Source organism: Talpa europaea (genome assembly GCF_964194135.1).
Source record: "Talpa europaea genome assembly, chromosome: 4".
NCBI classification, from domain to species: Eukaryota; Metazoa; Chordata; class Mammalia; order Eulipotyphla; family Talpidae; genus Talpa; species Talpa europaea.
In genome coordinates, this window is record NC_140070.1 from 47,913,156 (window position 1) to 47,928,859 (window position 15,704).

The 15,704-nt window shown below is 34.8% G+C and overlaps 1 protein-coding gene across 1 annotated transcript in view; it reads right to left on the reverse strand.

Moving 5' to 3' along the window:
• Positions 1-15,704, reverse strand: part of STAG1 (STAG1 cohesin complex component) — a gene marked incomplete at both ends in the record, with an annotated part of 263,904 nt that overhangs the window by 59,353 nt on the left and 188,847 nt on the right. Inside the window, 6 exons of the mRNA XM_084232404.1 lie at positions 2,168-2,255; positions 3,668-3,738; positions 4,741-4,944; positions 5,046-5,135; positions 5,233-5,325; positions 8,868-8,971. Of these exons, the coding sequence (XP_084088530.1) occupies positions 2,168-2,255; positions 3,668-3,738; positions 4,741-4,944; positions 5,046-5,135; positions 5,233-5,325; positions 8,868-8,971 (650 nt within the window). The remainder of the gene's footprint in view (positions 1-2,167; positions 2,256-3,667; positions 3,739-4,740; positions 4,945-5,045; positions 5,136-5,232; positions 5,326-8,867; positions 8,972-15,704) is intronic.

Consider the following 15,704-nt stretch of genomic DNA (forward strand, 5'->3'; position numbering starts at 1 on the left):
GGTGATTCAATATGCAAGTCAGTCAACTTAATTCACTACATCAACAAAAAGAAAGATAAGCACCATATGATTATATCAATAGATGCCAAGAAAGCATTTAATTAAAAGTTAGACATCTGTGTGGGGGGGTAAAAACCCAATTTGGGATAAAAAGGACATATCTCAACATAATAAAAGCCAAATAGGGCTTTATATTTGAAAGTTAAAATAGTAAAACAGTACCAGCATGAGGAAAGATGGATCACTGAAAGGGTGGGGGGAAGGGGGGAAAAATTCATTTAATACTGAAGAACTGAGTTGAATCAGTTACTACAGAAAACAGATAGTCAAGGATATGGATAATTCAGTTCCCCAAAATAGCTAGCAAATTTTAAGATCATTTCAAAAATGCTAAACATAACTGAGGGTTAACAACAGTGAGCAATTTGGCAGTTCTTTGATATCCTTATTATAAAATAATTTTTCTCTCATGATTCTAACTGAAATACAGAGTTGAAATTTAAAAAAGTGAGTTGGCATGATCCAAAGGGAATTGCTTGATTTGGTTTTTGGAATTCTAATACTGGGTATATAAAGAGATGTTTCAAAGAGCTGCTAAATAATTTTTAATTTGCTAAAATGACATTACAACCTAATAGTGATGCATTCAAACTTCACAAACATGATTGAAATTTAAGAATATGAGCCCAAGAATGTAATGAAGTCACAGTAAATGTCACATAAATATGTTCCCTTATTCAAAGAAATTAAAATAGGGTAAATAACACACATGCAGAGAAAAAAACAGAAACCAAAAGACTGTGTCTGAAAAAAAATAACAAAAAAATAACGTAAAAAATACAAGTCCATTATAAGAAAATATGGTGTAGTGAATTAAAAAAGTAAATTCAGACACTTAAAACCCTCAGATGAGATGTGTTAGAGGAAAACGAGGAAACCAAGAAGGGAAATATTTTAGTTCTATCACTCCCTTTCAACTTTGAAGCATACCTCAAAGATATCAGTGAATTTTACCTAGGTTATTGAAAAGATTAGAATGAAGGAAGGATGGAAGCTGAGAGTCAACATCAATGAAGAAAAACAACAGGGTCAATATTTAGCCTCTTTTCACAAACTATACTAAGACCACCTAACATAATCAGTGACATTTGTTATTAAGAGAGGAAGTTACATCAAGTGGGGATCAAAAACACACTGTCAGGCATCTTAGAAGAATTAATCATAAGCAAATATAAAGCACTTTTCTATGATTAACTTTTAATATGAAATTATAATTTTTGTATTGCTGAAATTCTTACTGCTTTAGTGTAATGAATTATCCTATAAGCATTTCATATTACCAAATGGTAATATGAATATTAGTGAGATTATCCTTGAATACCCAACTATGCATGACGACAGGGTTGTTATTTTAGTCTACATGAGTGCCTGATGTGTACAAAATAACTTTTCATTTCTTAACAACAGATGATTGCAGTTTATAGAATGAAGTTGAATATTAAGGAACTATACTAAGTGCTCTTCTAGGCTAGAGAAAGTTGGTTGAATTCTTGCCCAGTTCACTCCAATTTACAGGTGAGTGCAGAATTCTAAGATCTGCTAAAGGCCCTCAAGCTTATTTAATTATGGTTCTGCAAAAATTAAGTCATACCTAAAGTTTATTATTATTATAGCTAGAACAGTGCCTGGAATACAGCCATGATCAGAAATTTTCATTACATTCCACCAATCAAATTTTGAAATTGCTACTATTATAACTAATGGTATTTCCCTAAAGGAGTAATAATGTTTACCTTATATTAAAAATTTTAGATAGATTATAGTCATACTACTCTATTATTTTCTGTTCCAATCTGAAGACAAAATACACCTCTCAATAAAATCTAATCACGATGGGGCCTCCCCGGGTGGCACAGCGGTTGAGCGCTGGGTTGTGAGGCTGCCCGCAGCCTCTGCAGCGCCGGTTCATTCCCAGGCTGCTGGCGAGGTTCCCACCAAAAAAAAAAAAAAAACCACAATCTAATCACCATGACAGTAATTCTCAAAGGAGTCAACTGCATTAAAATATTATCAACTACATTCTATGAAAGGTTTTTGATAATCTTACGTGATCTCAGAAAAGTGTAGCTTTCAAAAATGACATAGAAGGTATATCAACAAAACCTACCTGTTCTGGCATAGCTCCATGTTCAATTCCAGTCTTCAATAATCTATAGCAATTACCAAACAGATCCCATTTTGTGAGATCATGAGCACTAAAAAAAAGTCCAAAAATACATTAATTTTATTTAACTTATTAAAAAAATTATTTAACTTCTTAAATAAAATCATTAAAGTACATTTAACTTAAATTTGTGTTCAGTTTCAGTGTGTGGAAAAATAACTTAATTTTCTTGAAAACTTGAAAAAAGAAACATAGAGGAAATGTTTTAAGTGCTCCAATTTAGAAATAAGGAAGGAGGGAGAAAGGGAAGGGGCAAAGTAAAAGATATAAAGGAAAGGAAGCATGACAGAGTATGCAATCATTAAAAGAATCCAGAAATCATTAAGAGATGAGCAATAGTGTTCAAGTGAAGGCTACTGCCACATGGTTAACCCAAGCTCATATTCCATAAGTGGTGTAATTGTTCTACTGATTCATTTTCAAATTAAATCCATTATAAAATATCCTAGTAAGTCAACTCCCCCCCCCACTACATTTTAAAATATATTTAAACAAATCCATTCACAATTTCAAAGTGTAAATACATGTCTACTCTGTATTCACAAGATGGAGATAGACAAAATCAGGAAAACAGAAAAATGGTAAACCTCAAAAACTTTAGTTATTTACATGGGCTGAGGACTTCTGAATGAGAAAATACTGACATTTATTTATTATTTGCAATTAATTTCACGGCTGGTATTTTAAATTCTCATGAGTTTACTACTGAAAACTAGATCACTGGCAATCAACTTTTATTTTCAAATCACAGTGCTTTTTGAAATTGTTTTGATGCAGGTCACTGAATTTTATTTTCAAATATCAAAACTTTATTTTAAGGTCAGTTTGTTTCTCCATGTAATTCCAAACAAATATATTTGTTTATGATATCTGAAAAGTTCATTAAAGTAAGGGGTATACTTAGATGTTCTTTTGACAACAAAGTTCTTTATTTTCTTTTTTATGGAAAAGCATGCCTAATTATAAAGAACATGAGAATTACACTGAAAATGACACTTGTTTCACTGATCTGAGCCTTTTTTTCCCTTATTCAAATTCAACTGGGTGGTCTACATAGTAAGTAAGAAAATTACAAACAAGAACAATTCAGGAAAAAGAGCTCATACAAATAACTCCATGGCTTTCCCCATCTCATTTTTTATTCAGTAAGATTTCTATAAAATTCTAGGTTATAGAATAAGTTCATCTAACTTGATATAACGGATGAACTTAAACTTTTATTGTGTATGTTCCTGAAACTGAATTATCAACCTTAATCCTTAAGTATCAATTTATAATAAAAACCCTTAATTTATGTTCAAAAATTTAAGTAAAATACTAAACACCACACCATCTCAACACTTCTCTAAATTTCCTATTGATGTATGGATGTTAAACATTACAATCTGTTTTATGTTGGTTAACATGTTATTCACTTAATCTACATTAAATAAAAAAACATACTTGTGAAAAGAGGTTAACCGCTTTAACGTAGAAAGAACATTATAAATGTCATCATCATCAGCTTCTTCTCCCTATTGATAAAAAGGTAGACATCAAGTCATTATTATAACTTTCTCATTCTCAAAATGTATTAACACAGACAGCCTAAAGAAAAACTCCGTTAAAAAAATATAAATAGTAAATATTCACTGTAGGTAAATAAAAAACCCCCACCCTTCATGTCCATAATCCCAACACCCAAGGACAACCATTTTTTACATTTTAAACAATGTCATATAAATGTGACTGTGTATAGTTTTCGAAGTAATGCTTCCTAAAGTATACAAAGTTATGTCACATTCACTGCACAACATAGTAATTCAGTAATATTAAATCCCTTAAAACTGTTGAATGAATGTTATATACTTTAAAGATTTTAATGGTTATTTCAAAGAATTTTACTGATTGTCAATTCTTTAGCTTTGAAATCACAATGAAAAATAAAAAATGCTTGAAAAAATTAGAAGTTTAAATACATTAAAACTGAAGTTTATGTAGGGAAAAAAGTCAGGTACATGGATTAAAAAGAAAATTCTAACACTCTGGTCTTCAGAACATAGAAAGCTGTGGGGGTTCCAGACAGCCATATATAGGTTGCAGGGAGAGTATAAAAGGTAGGAATCACAGAAATACTTACAAAAATAACAGCTGGATATACTTGCTGTTATTTTGGGAACACTCCTGGTAAGCAGGCATCCCTTATAATAAGCACACTTAATTTTTAAGTTACATTAATTAGCACATCATAATTCAGTAATATAAAAATGCAAATCAGATCCCATTTATAGAAAATGGTAAGAAAATCTAGACATTAAAAAGATTTTTCTTAAAAGAGAAAAACTTAGCTATTATGAAACTGACTTAAAAAAATATAACAAAGGTCATTCTTTACAAGGTGAGCAACAATGATAACACTAACTTGAAAGGGGTGAAGAATTGGAATAGTTTTTATTTTAAAATGGAAATGATTTACAAATGTAGCTACCTTGAATAATCATGCAAAAGTATATGCACACATTAACTTCACAACAAACCTCTTGTAGTAGGTCTTCCACAGAATGATTGAATCGATCTACAAACTCATCAATCAGCTGACTTCGAGCTATGTCAACTCTGTTCTGGATGGTATATTCTTCACTGCATAAGATGCTATAGGTTTTACTGCAGGCTTCTAAAACATCTGATTCTACATGTTTCTCCACAACAAACTTAATTTGTTTTAATAAAGCATCCAGATGCTGAAGGGGAAAAAATAGATTAATAATTCAGTAACTCAATTGTTAAATTAAAAAAAAAGCTTATATAATTACATGAAAACAGAACATTATGAGTGTCTTACCTTTTCCATTCTACCTGTGCTATAAATTTCTAGATCAAAATATTGTGGGATTTGTAGCAAGTTTGCTACTTTCTCTGCATCTGCAGAATACTAGAAGGAGAAGCAAAGACAAAGAGAGGTAACTAATACTGCAATGCAATAAGCAATTTCAGTGGCATTATCACAAAAAATGTAAATGAAATTGTACCTTTGATAGCAACATAGGAAGTGTGATGATAAAATGTTCAGTCAATTTGTTTCTATCATCAATTTGAGTTTTCCTTTCTTTGGCAGTTAGCACCTAGAAACAAATTTAAATGGACAAAGAACAAGACTGTCTTGTAAAATTTGTAATTCTAAACCATTACACAAAATTATAAGTTAGCCGATAAGGTAACTGAATTTTAAGGGGAGCTTATTAACAAACTACTAAAGTAAAAATATCCAGTTTTTTTTTTATTTTCTAAAAAAGATTTATTTATTTATTTATTTACACACACACACACACACACACACACACACACACACACACGCACTGGGTACAGTCAGAAGCACAGAGGGTGAGAGAATTCACCAGAGCCAGAGCGGGGAACAGAACAGGCAGACTGACAAAATACACTGCTGAGGGGAGCAGTGGGTGGCAGGAGAGGTCTGTGGTGCCATGTGGGACCCCCGCCGGTGGCCGGGGATCCAACCAGCGCTGCAGAGGCTGCGGGCAGCCTCTCAGCCCCATGTTCAACGGCTGCACCACCAGGGGAGGCCCTAAATACATCCAGTTCTATACAAACTTTTAGTTAAAATATACTATATCCTTAAATAGCTACTTCAGAATCACTAAACTTTAGATAAATTACTATTGGTGTAGAGTAAATAAAAACATTTCTATACGAGTTATGAATATAAAAATAAGGAATCAATGGAGATGTTTTTCTAGAGTTTTAATCTCATTGTTAACACTGATCTCTTCTATGTTTAGCACATACTTCTATAAATACTCCAGAAAGTTACTTAAAAAAAATCAGTAGTTAATGAATTGTTGCATACTTTTTAAAGCATTACTAACAATTTCTCTGGACTGCTTTATATTTGATTCTCCTTCTGACTAAGATTATAAATCTGTTAAGGCAATAATCAAGACAGGGTGCTGGCCTGTGGTCATGGGATAAATTCAAACTGATAATGCTCATTGCCTTAGCCTATATTCAACTAGTTAAACCATAGGTTCCAAAAATGAACTATTAAAGTTCAAGCTTACTTAACCATTTCTCCAAAGTATTATGCATTTTGTTATTATCTTAGAGGAATGTACCTTCATAATATTGAATGGTTTTATAGAACAGAAACATTCCATTATATATCTTAACTTTATAAATGTGAGCTCCAATGTTTGAGAGTAAGTGACAAATCTCATAGACATATATATCACTTTGGAAAAATTTACAAAGCATTGTGTTTAGATAACACAAAAAGCAACAAAGGGACTAAATATAAAATGGACTATAAGCTTAGGAATGTACTAAGGATATTAAGACTTGAAATTAATTTGAGAAAGGCCTAAAAATATTGATTTTAGGGAAATAGCTATCTTTGATTAAATGATCAATATGTTGGACACTCTCTCTTTTATTTCATTTAACCCTTGGAATACCTCTGATAAAATGTCAAAAATGTCATTAATACCTATGAATGGGGGAATTTGCCAATATCTAACAAAATTGTGTACGTATTTTTCCTTTGTCCTAATGATTCCACTTTTTTTTTAAAGATATATTTATTATTTATACAAGCACTGGGTACAGTCAGAATCGCGGGAGGGTGAGAGAATTCACCAGAGCCAGAGCGGGGAGCAGAGCAGGCAGAAGGACCTAAGTACACTGCTGAGGGGAGCAGCGGGCGGCAAGAGTGGTCTGCGCGCCATGTGGGACCCTCCTCCGGTGCCCGGGGAGCAGCTGGGGATCGAACCGGTGCTGCGGAGGCTGCAGGTAGCTTTGCAACCCAGCGCTCAACCACTGCGCTACCGGGAGGCCCTAATGATTCCACTTTTATAAATCTATCCCACCAACACATCTGGTACAAATATGCAATGACACAAATTTATTCACATGATTTCAAACAGCAAAAGACTGGCAATAATCCAAGACTCTCATAAGACTCTCACAATATCCACATAATGTAAACTATGTAGTCAAAGAAAATGAAGATCTTCAAATTATACTAGGATGATATCCAGGATATATTTTTAGAAGAAAGTGTAAGTTGCAGAACACTGTATGAAGTTTGAACCTTTTATCTTTTTTTTTTAAAGATCATGCATACAAAAACTGGGTACAAGCAAGGGGTGTGGGGGGTGGTGGTGAGAGGATTCACCAGAGTCAGAGTGGGAAACAAAACAAGCATACTGACTGAAATACACTGCTGAGGGGAGCTGTGGGCGAGGCAGGAGAGGTCTGCTGTGCCATGTGGGTATCTCCCTGCTCGCCAGGGATCGAACTTGTGCTGCAGAGACTGCGGACAGCTTCACAATGCTGTGCTTAACCCCTTGCGCCATCAGGGAGGCCCTAAAGTTTTTTGGGTTTTTTTAGATGTAGATTTATTTATTTATTTACTTATTTATACAAGCACTGGTAGAGTCAGAAGCGCAGGAGGGTGAGAGAATTCACCAGAGCCAGAGCGGAGAGAACAGGCAGAGTGACGAAGTACACTGCTAAGGGGAGCATCGGGCTGCAGGAGAGGTCTGCGTGCCATGTGGGACCCTTGCTCAGTGGCTGGCCGGGGATTGAACCAGTGCTGGAGAGGCTGTGGGTAGCTTTGCAACCCTGCACTCAACCACTGCACCACGGTGGGGGGAGAGGGGGCCTTAAAATTTTTTAAAGTTTTTTTTCTTTTATAAGAAATTAAGAGGGAGGAGGATGTCTAGTTCTTTTACACTTTTCTCATTTCGAGGATTTTCTAGTTAGAATCTTAGCTGGTCTCACTTTTTTCTCACTAGCAGGGATCATAACCACCAAATATCACAGCTGTGATATTTTAACTTGTTTGTTTCTACCATTTGCTCTCTCTAGTTGACAAAGTTGTTGACTTCTGACACCTGTCCCATGTTGAGTCTACTCTTTGACAGAAAAGCTGCTGGTTTACCACTATGGAAGACTACAGACCTCACCAATCAATCTTGTGATTATGTGTGTACTGGAATTCCACACAAGGCGGCCAAATATTCCTGCAGTTTTTACATGAAGTTTTAGCAATGTTTTTAAGGAAAAATGCTTCTCAATCTGTTACCTTTGTGATTTTCTAGAGGGCTGATAGGGCTTTTTTTTTTTTGGGACAAATTTTCCAGCTTTATACTTTTAACTTTTTTTTTTTTCCTGCAGAGAAAAACTGCCTATCTCTTCATACCAACAAAGCCAGATTTTACATCTGTGATTATCTCATTTCATCTTTAATACCAAGATGCATTTGCAATACTAGCCCCATATTACAGACAAGAAAATTATGGCACAACAAAAATAAACAATTATCCACAGATTACACAGTTGTTAAATGGAACTAGGCAGCTTGCCTTTAGAGCCTTCCTGTACTTTCAAGAGATACGAATGTGAAAATTCTTGAAGTACTAGAATAGATGCCAGTACAGGTGCTATATGAGCATGGGAAAAAAAGAGTATTTTTGAACCCTGAGTATATAGTAGACACAACAGTAAAAAGATGAAGCACCATAGCAGGTTCCACTTACAAAAATGCCATGCTTTTAGGATACATGTATCAGTAAAATTTTCAAATATTTAAGATGGTTAACAGATTATACTAAAGCCTTTCTGTTGATTTCTCAGTAATATAACTTACTCTTTTGCCAGTGCCTCTTCCCACTGGAGGATGTGCCTCAGCAGCCTGACGAATTGTACAAACCATTAGCTCTATAAGAGCACTCTCTTGACGGTCAGACATTGCTAAGGTGAAATAAAACACATTAATGAGCAGAGAGCGTTACAACAACCATGCATTAAAAATGAACACAATTATAAAAAAACTGTAAATGTATTCAATTACTGATTATTTTAAAAATTGAAGTTAAGCTATTTTTTTCCATTTTAATAATGTGTTTGTAATTAAGTCAAACAATAGAGATGGAAAGTAAAGAAAAATAGGATAGACTGGTTTCTTCTAATATCTGGTTTCTAATATTGTGCTTCTGAATTAGCATACAATAACATTTTACTGACTTTCTTTTTTTTTTTTTTAAATAGAGGCATGTTTTATTTATTTATTTATTTGTTTGTTTGTTTTTACATGCACTGGGTACAGTCAGAAGCGCGGGAGGGTGAGAGAATTCACCAGAGCCAGAGCGGGGAGGAGAGCAGGCAGAAGGACCGAAGTACACTGCTGAGGGGAGCAGCAGGCGGCAGGAGGGGTCTGCGCGCCATGTGGGACCCTCCTCTGGTGGCCGGGGAGCAGCCGGGGATCGAACCGGCGCCGCAGAGGCCGCGGGCAGCTTCGCAACCCAGCGCTCAACCGCTGTGCCACCGGGGAGGCCCCTTTACTGACTTTCTTATATATCATTTAACTCATTTAAGAGGATAGCTATCTATTTCTGCTTTATTTGAAAAAAGTTAGTTATTCTTGTTAACAATAGATTCTGAATAACAATTACCTTAATTACAAATTATAATTTGTGATATATAATTTAGTCACACTTTTCCTACTAAAGTTAGGTGAAATTGTTTTCAAATTCTTGTCACTATAAATAACGCAGCAATAAATATTAATAATATATATTTATGTCACTAATACTTCTATTTCTGTAAATTTCAAAGGGTGAGAGTAATGGGTCAGAGGTTAAAATGTTGATACTGACAAATCACAAGCTTATTTATTGTAATTCATAGCTCCAATTGCAATGACAAGTGTGTTTAGGTCCTTACATCCCTGCCAACACTAGAGGTCCCTTTCATTTTTGCCAACCCAATGACTGAAAATGGTTATGTCATTATATTTTGTTCCTTCCTATCTACCAATTAGCAAAATGGAATATATTTTCTTATATACTGGTTTAGAATTTTTTATATTTTCTATGATTATTCTCTGCTTATTTTTTTGTTGATGCTGTTATTCACTTTTCCTCTCTACTTATGAACTTTCAGCAACTTTGTATTCTGAATGATACAAATGTTTTCTTCCAGTTTGTCTTTTTTTTTAAGACTCTATTCACCTTGTTATTTATCAGGCATATATTGTTAATTTTTACAAAGTTCTATCTGTTCCAATTTGTTTTATGGCTTCTGTGTTTCTTCCCTCATCTCCCTATCCCCCCAGCTGACAATAGGCTTCTGGGTTTCTTGTGTTGCTTTCAAAGATGTCCTTGTTCTTGACATTACAGAAATATATTTTCTTCTTCCAACTTGACGTTTTCCCTTTCCTCTTTCTTCTTCCTTTTTACTTCTTTAATCTGCCCATAATTTTTTTCTCACAATAGTAGAAGTACGGGGCAGCAGATGAAAATCCAATTATGCCTTCACCATTAAGAGACAAATCAGCTTTCCTTGTTGAATCTAAAAGTCACTTATGTTTTAGGTTCTCATATATATTTTGATTTATGTCTGAATACTTTAGCTTCACTAATCTATTCCTATTGTAAAGTGACACTGTTTTGATTATAGGCATTTACAATATAATCACATGTAACTGTAATACATATATAACTTTAACTAGAATATTTGAACAATTTTCCCTTTCTAATCCTTTTTATAGTGTTTCCAATTTTTATAAATTAATAGCAATTTATTAAGCACTGTAAAAAAGTGATTTATTTTTATGTATTAACTTGTTTTATACTCAGGACAATCCCAAGAGATAGGAACTAATGTCTTCACATTTATAGATGGGGAAAATGAGTCACAGAGAGATTAAATAACTTTTCAAAGCATTCAGCTAGTTAATAGAGCCAGGATATGAATTCAGGTAGTTTGATCTGAGGGTCTGTGCTTTTAAGTACTATTAAACAGTAGGTTTTTTTTTTTAATATTTATTTATTTATACAAGAACTGGGGTATAGGTCAGAGGTGTGGGAGGGTGAGACAATGCACCAGAGGGAGGGGGGAGTAGAACAGGCAGACAGGCCGAAGACACTGCTGAGGGGAGCAGTAGGCGAGGCAGGAAAGGTCTGCCACACCATGCGGGTATCTCCCTGGCCAGCCGGGAAGCAAACCTGCACTGCAGATGCCATGGACAGCTTCACAGCGCAGTACTCAACCTGCTGCGCGACAGGGGAGGCCCCACAGTATGTTCTTGAATAACATTTCATTGTAATGTTGAGGGAAAAAAAAAGTCCTCCCTGACTTAGAAGGAAGCAATGTTATTCAAAGACCTGGTTTCCTGATATTTATTTCGCTTAAAGTCACAGTTTCCAAGACTCTATGGAAAATGCTAAGTCAGGACTTTCTCTACTACTCATTTTACATAAGCTTTAAAAAGCTATATAAATTTTATTTATTTTTTTGTTCAGAAGAATTGGGGTATAGGTGAGTGGTGCAGGGGTGTGTGTGTGAGAGGATTCACAAGAAACAGAGTGGGGAGCAAAATAGGCAGATCTACTGAACACACTGCTAAGGGGAACAGTGGGCGAGACTGGAGAGGTCTGCTGCACCCATGTAGGTTAGCTCCCTGGCTGCAGACTGAATTCGGGCCATAGTAGTGATAGCACTGAGACTTACCCCTAGGCTGTCAGTTAAATACTTCTATAAATTTTAAAAATCATTGTTTAGTTCTTTTCCTCACCTCACCTCCCAGAATTCTCTCAAACCACTAGAATTCAGATTGGTATTTGAAAAAAATTATGTACTGTACTGAAAAGAACTGACATTTTTATTCTCTTTTCAGTCAGGAAGACGATTTAGCTCTTTTTTCCCCCCAGTCATTTAACAAAACATTAGTTTTCTTCTCACAGGTTCTATATACTTTGGTTCTTGAATTCCCATTCCTATAAATTTTTAAAGATAGACTTTGAGACTAACTGGAATAATTTAGTTCTACTTCCCTGTCTCTTCCTTTATACACTTACATATGTTCAAGATCAACATTTGTAAAGGTTACTGACCAGGTATAAAACAAAAATTAAAAAAATTAAGATTTAAACGTTTATATTGATTATTTAAAAATAAATTGGGGCACCAGCAATGAAAAGGCAAACAAATATAATACCTTGCCTTTTATTCTATACCAAAATTATCCTGTACAGAAGTATATACATGATAATTATCGTTTTGTTTTAACATGTTGTCTTTGGAAAAACACATGAACTTCAGTTTAGTTTAGGAAAACCACATGAAACAACGTCAGCTTTACTATTTAGACTTCCTGATTCAATACCTAATAATATAAATAATGTTAAATATATAAAAAAATATTTTTGATTCTAGAATTTCAACTTTCAGAGTCGGCTGGGGATAAAGGAGTGACGTTATCTGTGAATGAATATACATTTCCTTTTGTTTAGGGAGAAAATCTAGTTCCATGGAAAGTAAGGAGAAAGAACAACTTTTATCAAGCATTGAAATATTCCAATAACCCAACCTTAAACAGTGTCCAATGATATCTGTTTTGTTATTTACTTTACAATTTAATATCACCTAGTTAGGAAGATGAACTTAAAACAGCTGAAACTTAATTAAATCCCATTTTTGGATACGGCAGCTAAACCAAGCAACACTTTAATTTAAAAACAAGAGTTAGGGCCTCCCCGGTGGCGCAGTGGGTTCAGCGCAGCACTGTGAGGCTGTCTGCAGCCTCTGCAGCATGGGTTTGATTCCCGGCTGGCCAGGGAGATATCCAAATGGTGTGGCAGACCTCTCCTGTCTCACCCGCTGCTCCCCTCAGCAGTGTATTTTGGTCGACTGCCTGTTCTGCTCCCTGCTCTGTCTCTGATGATTCCTGTCACCCTCCCACAACCCTGGCCTATACCCTAGTTCTTGTACAAATAAAATCTTAAAAAAAAAAAAAAAATAAAAACAAGAGTCAAATAGCTGCAGTAGTTTAAACAAATGGGTAGCTGTTAACCATATGAATTATCAGATAACTATACAACTTTCTATGTTCTTCAGAAACCTCTTTGCATTATCTCCTTTTCCTCACTACGATTTTATTCTTATCACCTTAACCTTTGGTTTCTTTCCTTACTATCTCCTGAAAATAAATGCTTAAAAATTACCAACAACCTAAATCACCACCAAATGTAATGATGTTTGTGCATAGTTCTTTTTCTTCTCTGCACTATATTCTATTATTAGTCACCGCTTTCTTGAACACCTCTATGAGGCTTCTACAGGGTTTAATGATCCCTTATTAAGCTTCTAAAACACTCTCTCTCTTGTTCTCTCTTTTTTCTTGTTTTTGCCCCCTATGCACAATTTATAAAACTCAGACATGAACTCTTTTCTTCTTTATACACCAAACTCATTGTCTTCATCTATATTTTTTTATTGTTCATAAATCACTGAAATAGCTACCTAACTGGTCTTCTGTCTATTCCAAACCATACTGATAAAAGGCTGTTTTATTAAAATATTAATCAGACCATGTCACTCCCCTGTTCAAATTTCTTGAATGGCTCCCACTACTGCACTTAGAATGAACTAAATAAATAAATCTTATGGACTAAAACATTCCACATCATCTTGTCTCTGCCTCTATCACATTTTGTGTCAGTGGCTTACTATGTTATAGCTATTGCAGCTCCAGGAACATCACATTATCATTCTTGTTTCCAATATTCTGTGACTGTTATTTCCTCTACTTAGAGGATTCTTTTGACACTTTCCTTGGCTAGGCCTCTCATTCTTTAGATTCTTGGCTCACAGGTGCTGACCTTAAGAGTTCTTCCTTAGGATTCAAACTAAAGAGGAATCCTTTATTATTTTCATCCACCAGACACTTACTAGCTCTTGAAATTATTCTGTTTACTTGTTTTTGGTCCATCTTCCCTAAGTTCCATAATGGGAATGAGCTGATCTTGTTTAAGACTACATCCTCAATGTTTACTATAAAAGCACATGGAAGGTGGTCAATATTTAAAAGTATAAATCAATTAATGATTCCATGCTTTGAAGAATTTCATTTATCCACATTTATTTCACCCATCAACTACAGCATAGAATTTCAGCAATGAGCACAGATTTATCGAATCAAAGTCCTTTTTCAATAGATGAAGAAGCTGAGATTCAGAGAAGTTAAATGACTTAGTTATATAATCTGGTTATGTCTTATCTTTGCCTAAATTTTAGTAACCCCACATACTAAAATTTAATTCAGTAATTTGATTTCAATGAGAATACACCCCCCCCCAAATTAAAGATATACTCTTCCTTAAAAACACTGCAAGGCAGTTTTATTTTAATTTTTTAAATTTATTTTTTACATCATTGTTCATTTTTTAAAAGGTTTATTTATGTATGCATATAAGAACTGGGGTACAGGGCAGAGGTGTGGGGGGGGGTGAGAGGATTCACCAGAGACAGAGCGGGGAACAGAATCATTGTTTATTTTTAAACAGTATTTGCTTCCCCTCCACCCAGGTGTAGTCGCCATGGAATTTCCTTCACTAATGGTAGTCTCACAATAATGTGCACCCCCAAATTCTAGTCCTATATCTCCAACTGCTAACTACTAGACTTAAATCCACTGTAAGATCTATTTCACTCCAAATGCCTAAAACATAATTCATTTTTTATTTTTATTCATTTATTTTTTTTTGTAGGACCCTCGCCGGTGGCTGGGGAATGAACCGGCGCTGCAGAGGCTGCGGGCAGCCTTGCAGCCCAGCGCTCAAGCGCTGCGCCACCAGGGGAGGCTACTAAAACATAATTCATAATTATTCTTAAAAAATTTTTACTAGTGGCACTTTGTTATGATGAAATATAGCAAAACACTAGCGCAAAAAAATTGACTTGGATGCTGTTCCATGCCAGAGCTTACATGTAGCATAGCATGCATATGGACAAATGCATAAAAAGTTATGGCCTGATAGAGATTATGGCTCCGCACATTAAGCCTAATTTTCCCTAGCCTTGTTTACCCAGATCAGTCATACCCTAAGACTGTGGTTCGGTTAAAGATTTTTGTTCCATCATTTTATAGCTCACTTTTCTGGCTAAAAGCAAACCTGACCAAACCAAACCAACTGCTAGACTAGAAGTTAAACACAAACTAAATTTAAATCACAATGAAATACCTAATAGCACATAGTTTATTTTAACAAAACATAACCATATGCAATACTCTGATGCCTGACAACTCAGTAAAAACTATTTACTGACTAACACATGTCATTTAAGTGAGAACAAAAATTAATACCAAAGCATAGAAACTTTGGCTCTTCTTCCCTTAATTAACACCCCCTGTTCTCCTTGGAAATAACCTTCCAGGAAATGGGTGATAAAAACAAAAAAAGGCTTGGAATCATAAATAGATGCTCTAATTCACTTGGATAATTTGCTGATGCTATAGCCACAAGCAAGGGAAGGAAAATGTATGGAATGTACTACTAAATACCCAAGTGTTAATGAGAGAGTAATGATTAGAAGAGTAACTGATTTTATTAGAGAAAATATTAGTTTAGCAGGAACATGGAAAAATAAGAATATAAAAAAAGTTGATATTACTATGATTTCAAAAGGGAAAGAATCTGGGAGT